This window comes from Pundamilia nyererei, unplaced genomic scaffold (genome assembly GCF_000239375.1).
Source record: "Pundamilia nyererei isolate P.nyererei 1_Seehausen unplaced genomic scaffold, PunNye1.0 scaffold00058, whole genome shotgun sequence".
Classification (NCBI taxonomy): Eukaryota; Metazoa; Chordata; class Actinopteri; order Cichliformes; family Cichlidae; genus Pundamilia; species Pundamilia nyererei.
In genome coordinates this window covers 539,258-548,539 of record NW_005187459.1, presented here as the reverse complement: position 1 = coordinate 548,539, position 9,282 = coordinate 539,258, and the positions used below count along the sequence as shown (strand labels likewise).

The 9,282-nt window shown below is 40.2% G+C and overlaps 1 protein-coding gene across 1 annotated transcript; it reads right to left on the bottom strand.

Moving 5' to 3' along the window:
- Positions 1 to 56: 56 nt before the first annotated feature.
- Positions 57 to 6,467, bottom strand: LOC106456231 (uncharacterized). The gene is made up of 3 exons (XM_013911209.1): positions 6,297 to 6,467; positions 1,504 to 2,051; positions 57 to 576 (listed from the first exon to the last, which is right to left on the bottom strand). Exons 2-3 carry the CDS (start codon positions 2,043 to 2,045, stop codon positions 438 to 440), a joined length of 681 nt encoding a protein of 226 aa, XP_013766663.1. The 5' UTR covers positions 2,046 to 2,051; positions 6,297 to 6,467; the 3' UTR covers positions 57 to 437.
- Between the last annotated feature and the right edge of the window lie 2,815 nt (positions 6,468 to 9,282).

Sequence of the window (9,282 nt, the reverse complement as noted above, 5' to 3'; positions counted from 1 at the left end):
GTCATTATAAGTATATCCCAGACTCCACCCTTACCCTGGAACCAGATGGCCAAATCATAGCTTCCCCTGGAGAAGAGTAACAGAGTCATTATGTTTTGTTCTCCGAAGGCCCATCTATTTTGATCCATAAACACGGAGCTTAGCTCAAAGCTGCACTGCATGCTGTTCCCATATTTGACCTCACAAAAATTCCACGAGATATTCAGTGAAAGGGAGGTGTCAACAATCCATCTTCGTTGACTGCTTCAGTTGATGTGAAGTCTAACCTTAACACACTGTTGCATCCCAGAACTGCTCAGCACATGTACATAAAAATACAATTATAAAATGGCGAGAGGGTATATTTCTTGAATTTGGGACCTCACGGAATGCCAAACATCATTCACAAGTTCAAGGATGATGCGCAAACACTTTTCAAAACACTTTTCAATGCTTTCTCAGCGATGGATTTTCACAATGTCTTTCATTTGCTTGGTGAATGAAGCGTGCAGGGCCTGTGCTGAGCTCTCCAGCCTGCTGGCGATGTCCGCTGCAGCACGAAGCATGTCTTCAAAGGCCAAGGACTCCTCTCTGATTCTGCTCCGAAGGACCAACAGTCCAGGTGGCCCGGCCGAGTGAGTGATGACAAGGAGAAAGCACCGGACACAAGAAGAAACAACAGCAGAGGGTAAGATAAAGAAAATGCGAGGACATGAAAATATAACGGGGGGTCACATGTGCTCAAGAAACTATCACTTATATGCCACCGGGTCTCTATGTGATACTTTTTGTTCTTTGTTCTTCTCCTGCCCTTGTTATTGTCTGATTGAGTTCATCTTCGCCTTGTTACCATAGTTCCCTTGTGTGTATTTAGTCCTCAATCTTTTTCATTTCAGTGCATTTTTCCCTGTGTCACCTGCTGATTATCCAGAGATTTATTTCTTCTAATTGCGGGGTGTTTAAGTACTTCCAAAAAAACCCCACCTGTTAGTCTGTTTCTCTTTTATATTAGAAATTTTTTTTTACACAGTGCGTCAGCTTCAGATACCTAAAATGAGTCTCAGTTTGGTAAATAATTACTATTTTATTATTAATGATTAATGTAGTTTAATCTAGTTTTGCTTTTTGTTTACATGGGTAGTGTTTTAATTTATGATTGATGGAAATGATGAAAAATGGTTATCAAATTTTTCCAACGCTTGTATTTATCAATTAAAAATTCCAAACCTCAAAAAATGCCCATTTAACATAAATCATAAATTTAAGAGAGGAAAAATATTCAGAATTTCACATTTCAATAACCAGCAACTGCCTGGTGATAGACTTAAGTCAACCTATATCTTTTCTTTTTTACGTCGTCTTTCCCCACAATATCTTCAGTATATGTGCTACCACAGTTAATTAATCTTAACAACAGAAACAAACAGCAGGTTTTTTTTCTTTTTCTTTTTAACTGTCGTCTTTACATTTCAGCTGTTAACTTTATGACGTTTGGCACAAACACATTTGATTTACTGCACTCACTTGTGGATCCCAGAGAAGGAGTCCGGTACGTCTCCCTCCAGCTGCTTTTTTAGATCCTCTTCTGCTTTTTCTACCACCTCATGCCAGCTCTTTTGGTCCTCTTGAATGCCAATGACATTTTCCTTGATCACATCTTCATAGCGCTGATCTCCCAGCTCATTCCCTACAAATTGCACCAAGTTTTCCATCACTGCCTTGTTCCCATGCTGTATGGCCTGCAGGTAGGCCAGCTCCTCTCTCTGGGCCTTCAGCCTTCGAGCTGAAGCAGTGTTGGTGCTGAAGTGGACCGAGCACGTGTCCGGCTGGGGCTCGTGGTGGAGCACAGGTGTAGGTGACGGTGAGGATGCTGCCGATGTGGTCCAGTCGTGGCTGTTTTTGACCTTCGCAGGCTCATCACCAACAGCCTGCAATGTGTTATTGGTGGCCATTATCACAGAGTAGATGTCAAAGCCTGAACCCCAGTCCCCATCTCCACTTTGGCACAGTGCTAGGGTTGCCATGGATACCAAAGCCAAGATGACGTTTGTCCAACAATATCGCATGGTAACCTGAAAAGAGGTAGAAGTGTGTGACTGTGAACTTGGCCAGCTGGTGAAGATAATAAAACTGAGTGAGATAAATATGCAAGTGGGCTGGTTTACTTCACTTACATACTTAATTAATAAAAAAGCTGGGGTACTCTTCATGTTGTAAATTAGAATTCATAACATACAATGCATGCATGTAATTTGTATAAATGGCACAAACACCATGTATTCAGTGATGAAGTTGAGCTTATTTACATTCCTATTTACATTTAAGATATTTTTATGGTCTCACGTTTGGCGGAAACATTTCTAAATATGCAGCTGCGATAAGCAAAAATGAGTTTAAAGCAACACTCTGCAGGAATCTGGAAACTGAAGACTTCATTTTAAACGTGCTGCACCTGCTCTGTTGAATTTTTAATTTCACAGTGTGCCAGATGTTTTCATTGTGTGAAAGACTGCACTAATTTGGTCAATCAACCGTTGTGAACAGGCAGACACGCCACATACGTGGACTAGTATAACTGGAGGCTGTTTTTTTGTTTTTTTGAAATAAATAAATCAGCACTTCTAAGTATTTTTTATAAATGTAAATTTGGTCTCATTTGTTGTTGCTGTTGAACTTAACGTGCCTGGGCGGTCTCAGATGCAACGCCTCTGCCCCACAATGTTTTACACTTGACGTGTTAACAGCTAACTCAGTTAAGCTACAGGTCAACAGCTCAGGTTCGCTGCGTTCTCACCCTCGTCTGAAGTGAGAATGTTTTCTTTCATTTTGTTCTAGTCGATAAAAAATGATGTCTTCCTTTGCGAGAAGGCCAAACAAGGACATCCAGGTGATGCTGAAAAATGATCTCCAGCAGATAACGAGTTTAACAAGTTGGAACTGTTTTTCTAACTAAGAGTTAACAGCAAGAAAAGCCAGGTGGTTATTCAACATCGAAATGTTTGCTGCGTCATGCCATGTGCACTCATGTCCCCCGATTACTGATGCTGATCAAACTGGATAATCCCTGTTATCTGTAGCCCAGAGGATGATTTCCAAACAGAATTGAAAATTTTGCTTTCAGACCCCAGAAACAGTTTGAACAGTTTTTCACGTTACCTCAGTCCTTAAACAAGCAGAGAGTTTGTGGATCTTGGCCATGTATGAGTGTGCTTTGCATGGCATAGTTTTGACTTGTGGATGCAGTGATGACGATGGTTTGGGGAAGTGTTCCCGATCTCATGCAGTGATTCTACTCCAGCAGTGTCTCCAGCTATTGGCTTACAGCCTCGTCTCTTACATACCGAGATTCGCTGTAGATGATCCCACCATTTCTGATACTGATCATCTATTTGCCCACACGATTTTTCACAGAATGGGAAAGCCATCCTCATCATTCCATCTGGAAGACTCTGCTTCTTTGGATGCTCCTTTAACTGTACGTCCATTTTTTCTGAGCAAAGGCGTGTGTGCCCTCATTCATCGTGTTGTTATGTGCGGCCGACATTTGTTGTGATTCCTTCTGTCACGCTCAGTCTGACAAAGTCTGTCAAATTCAGTGGTGGAAACTAGATGCATCCTCTCAGATGTTCACGTTTTTAATTTTAATGCTCAGATTGCACAACATTTTTTTGTTGTTTGTGTACTTTTTTGTAATGAATAAATAAATAATAAATACTTTTAGTCCCTCAAATGTTTTTTGATTATTTCAGCTTTGCCTGTGCCTTTAAAGGGAAAATGTTCAATTCAAATGTGATGGGTTAAACCAAACAAACCCTTTCCATGCTCTGTAAATGCTGTAAAAAAGTATAAATAGGGGAACATTTTATGTGGCTTGGGTTGTGGTTATTTACTAGAGCGTGCTTTACATTCTGTGGTTGAGCCATGGCATGGAGTTTTGTCACGCTAGGGTTGTAAGAGCTGACAACAGTACCCTTGCAGCAGGGTGTGTGTGGTTTCTGGTAACCAGCGGTTGTCTTGGGATCTTTCATGACATCTATTCACCTTGTAAACACAAGAGTAAAGGCTTGTTATCCCAAGCTCAACACATGAGAAGCTCTTCCTTCCCATGTGTTGCAGTTTTCAGTGAAACAGCTGCATTGTCACTTTATCATGTCCCATTTAAGGTTCTGTCTTCTCCATCTGGAAATATATATATATATAGATATGGTTGTTGTTTTTTTCAAACCGAGTCTGGTCTGAGGTTGAGGCATTGCAGACCTTTTTCTGCTGTCAGAGCACATTTGGTTTACTTTCACAGCAGCCTTGAAAGTATTTTAGCTCCCAACAGCTGAACTAGAAATCAGAGTTGCTTGACTTCCACCTATTACTCTGTTACAAATGTCCACTCCTGCCAGCTGCACACTGTAAACACTGTCTCCTTTTTTTTCTCTCTCTTTTTTTAAAAGATGAGCTGTTGCAGGGCAAAAGCCCATCAAACGACCAACTGTTGTCTCCTTCTGTTTGTGATTAGTTTAAATGGTGACCTCACACACTGCTTGCTGTGGCTGCTGTAAGACAAGTAGCCAACAGAAACCTTGAGGCACAGACACAGAGCCTGACGTCATTATGTTAGAGTAAGGAGAATGCTTTCTTTTGACTGACAAGCGCATTGTAACAGAATTTTGATCAGTAAAAATCTCATGCTGTACAAATGGGGTTTATTGTTTTGACTATTTGAGTCCTTGCAAACAGCTGTGCGATAATGTAGATATCCTCCAATGTTGTCCTCAAACTAATTGGTTGTATATTAGAAAAAGCCCTGCATAAGTCTACACTTTGTGTTTAACTTCTGTGTAAGCTGACTCACTCCAGCAGATTAGATTAACAAGCCATAGAAACTAGTGGGTGAATTCAATGTGAAACCTGTGATAAGCGGAGAGCACTCGTTCAAAGACATTTAATGCCCTGCAAGTGTGGAGATGCAGCATATCCAAAACTTTTTATCACCGTGAACTTCCACTGCACTCGTTTGGATGTTAATAAATCCAAACCTTATGGCCAAGAGTGACAACTTTCAGCCTAATGACATAATACAGCCAAATGGAAATGCAATTAATCTTGAAAAATGTTATTGTCTCTGCGTTCAGTTCCCGCCGCAGCAGTCACGGACGCGCTGAAATGATGTTTAGAGGCATTATTTCATTCTATTAAAAACCCCGCTGACCAGAGGCACATGTGCTCCCGTCTACATCACAGAGTGGCGGCAGCAGTTGCCTTTGTCTTTGGAAAATGTCTGAACAGTTTCCACGCTGGCGTCTTACGGTTTTGAAACAGGGTTTGTGTTCGACTCTCCGTGGCCCATAGTGACCTTTTTTTTGGCTTCAGTGGAAGGCTCTGTTTTTATAGGCTGACTTTTCTTTTGGCTTAAAATAGAAGAAGCTTGTCTGCAGAGGGAAAGCAGCCATAAGCTCAAACACCAGCATTAGGACACTTTAGCTGTTTGTTCTATGCATTAAGCAGAGTTTTTGTTATGCTGTTCTGCTGATTTAAAAACTGATTTTAATTCAGTAAACCCTTTCAGTTACCCTCATAATCAACTGGTCATCACTCTTTTCTGAAGTGCATGTCGGCATCTTTAAATTGTCTTTTTATAGAATAAAATGTAGCAAATCTACATGAAATAGCAGGGGAAAAAGGACAAACAGATTATTGAAATTTGAATTGCTGGAATCAAAGTGAAAATGATGTAACTTGCAGAAATGCATTTCCAATCAGATCTCTAAATGTGGCCATGCTCTCTTCCATATCTGTGGGTTAAAGCGAACCTGAGTGTTTTTGGTGTCCCTATAATTGAGTCTTGTTGCCCCCCTCTTCTTAAAGCCTGAACAGGTGGGCTTCACAAATGTCACAACACACAGACTTGCTGCAGTGTTAGTGGGACAAGGATTCGTAACAGTGAGGTAGCAGAGCAGAGACTGTAGTGTTAAAGCCTGGAAGTTAGAGACGTTTTTGTTAGTATAGTCATAAAAAGTGGAGACATTTTTGCATGCACACAACTACGCAATGTATGAATACTATGATGTGACCTTTTTATATGCATATGCTTTTTTTTCCTGACAGTGAAAAAAACAAACAAAAAACATCTCTTTAAATTTCCGTTCAACTCAAAAGCAGCCGTCCACACCAACAGCAGCTCTTTCACACCAAACTTTATACAAGTGCCATGAATTCAAATTTATCTACTTCTACCAGGGGGAGTACACAGTGAGAAAGCAGCCGCTTTCCCATTAATACTGTACACTAAACTCAGATTTCATAAATCCAATCACCAAACTTACCTGCGTCCGGGAATTTATTCGGATAGAAAAATGCTAGATTCTGCCACTTCCACTCTTTCAGTTACGCAAATCAACTCAAAAGCTCCAGGACTACGATTTCCAAGTGGAGCGCATAAATACTTGCTCTGCTCCCCTTCTTCATGTCAGGGGGAAAAAATGCAGACACACGCACACACAATTAGGGTTTGGCTAGAGAGTGTGGTCGTCTGTGTGCCCCTGCCTGCTGTTGGGAGGGGTTGGTAGGGGAAGGGAAGAGGGGTAGGGGGGCTGGGGGGGTATGTTTTCAAAAAAGGCCAAAACTGAATGATTTCTTTCTTTGCAGTGGAAAGAGGGGCTGGCAGAAGGAGAGGAAGTGAAGGGAGTGTGATCTATTTCACATCTGGGGGCTCTGCATAGGGGTTCCTCAGTGTGGGGGAAATGGTCTTTTACGACCATGCAAGATGCACATTTCTTATTTATTAAAGTACATAGTACGGACTATACTTTTAATATGTAATAAAGTCAGGTCTTGCACTGCTGTGACGTTATTGTAGCTTACAATGCCAAAGAAGCAGCAGCGAAAGATGGAGGGTTGAAAACATGGAGACAAGTTTGTTGTATTTTTAGGGGAAAACAATTAAAATCAGAATATGATAAATAGCATTTACTTTAAAATGATATCATCAGCATAGAAGCTCTGCCCCTAGCATCAAATAACGGAGCAAAAAAACCCCAAACATTTTAATTAATCATGAAAGAAATATACCGGCTGTTAAATGAAACATTAGATATGCATTCAAAAGGCAAATATTTAACTCATATTGCAAGCTTTCTGCTTTATAAACGACAAACAAATGAATTCCAGACAGACATGAATATTTTATGGTTATGCAGCCCATTAGTTCAAAGAAAGTCTATGATTATTTTAATTAGAACAGTGTGGTTACAAGACTGAAGCACATGCTGGTTTGGATGTTTTAGATGGGAATGATCTGTCCCCGAAGAAGCAAAATTAAATGTATCCAAAGAAAGGTCGTGAAATCTTTAATTGAATAAAACTGTAGTTTTATTGTCACTGTTATTTAAATTAAATGTAAAAACTTCTTTGTACCACAGGTAAAAGTGACAAGTTACTAAAGAAATCAGTTTTTATGACCTCATGAAAGGGTATTCAGTAAACAGGACTATTAGGATTTGCATATTTAGTTTTTATGTTGCTAAAAGTGAGCGGTAGTGTTAATTGTGAGTGTTTAACATCAGTTGCAACAGCTGTAACACAATCTAAAGTGTCCAGCTATCTATAATGCGATTAAAAAAGTGATAACAGAGAGTTGCAAGGGGTTGCCACATTTCAGCACAGCACCTAAATCAACTAAATGTGAATCTGATATGTCATAAAATTATAAACAGTCATCCTCTTTCAAGACCCTGTTTGGTGATTTTGAATAAAGTCATGTTTCAGGAAGTCAGCTTTTTCCCCTTTTTGTGCTCTTGCTACATCACAGACAATATTGATCCTTACCCTGGACATTGAAATGTGGCTTCAGATGAGCTGGAGCAAAGATGGACGTTCATTTTTAGACACCCGAGGAGATTTGGTGTGACTGTCTGTGATCTTTCCCTTATTTAAACCAGGGGATGCATTCAGCTAATTGGTATGAAGGTTCAGAGAGTTGCATGAATAAAAGTCACTGACTTCTTGTAAAGTTACCGTCGTCTCCCGGGTTTGTTATAAGGTTACTGCAATAATGAAATGGGTACTCACTCCCGGCTTGTCACTCATGGATGCTTGTAAAGGATCGCTATAAAATACATTGGCTAAGGATAAATTGCAGGGTAAATATTGTGAGTAGATGTATCAAACGCATCTTTTCCTAAACTTAACCAAGTAGTTTTTAATGCCCAGATCTAGTGAGTGAGTGAACAACTGGAACAAAGTGAAAAACAGAAAACTGCTAAAGTAAGGTCACAAACAGAGGTCCCCCGCTCTACAAATTTGTGTTACAATCAACAGACAACTCCTGAACCTCCAAATGCAGACTTTATCACTCTTTAAAAGAAGATCCCTTGGCATCCAATAGTGCCTTGGCAGTTGCATCAATGAACCTTTTCCAAGGGATATCTCTGCGTGTCTCTGCTACACCAGTATCAGCGTTTGATGCTCTTTCATGTGACAATGTTGGTTCCTGGGAAATTTTTAATTAGTCACTTTGTGGTTTAAGGGAATTTATATCTGGTAAAAACTAGTGTAAAGAATCTATTATGTAGTGAATGAATAGGACAATCAGCAGATATTGAAGCCAAATACGTGAACAATGTTGGATTCTGGTCATAGTACTTGACTTCTTTCACGTGTCAAAGGATAAGCATCAAAACACTGAACCTCCAGCCTCCCCACCCCCGCCGTACCTTTCAACAGCTTCTGGACTGCTGGTGTTAGTTCAGTCAGCTCATCTTACTCTTGCTCCCTCAGGGCTGCTGATCCTGTGTTCCTGCTGCTGATGAATTTTCCATTGTCTGCGGACCTTGTTTGAGGGGTTTCATAGCTGCACAGTACAGCTGGAAAAACTGACATAGTTTTTGGTCACTCTCACAAAAAGAGTCATAAAAGATTTTTACTTCTTAAAGTAACACAAGTTGAAAATGATGCAGTTAGTGATCAAACCATTTGTGTCAGGTTGCTGATGCTGGCAATGCTGACAGAGTGCATTTTAACACCAGGTATCGATGATTATGTGCTCTCGCCCTACTTTTACTGAACTTCTTGTGTCTTAAATGCAGATTAGGCAACACATTTTTTAAAAAAGAGCAAGAAAAATCTTTCTGGAATGATTAAAAAGTGAATAAGAGCAGGTGGATTCACTGACAGAAATATCAATCTTGGAAGTACGACTAAATCTGTGACAGCCGCTGATGGCAACAAATAATCCGAATCCGTCATGGTTTCTGTGATTCATGATAACTACTGCAGCACAGTTTTTGACTCAAGGGGAAAATTTAAAAGGGC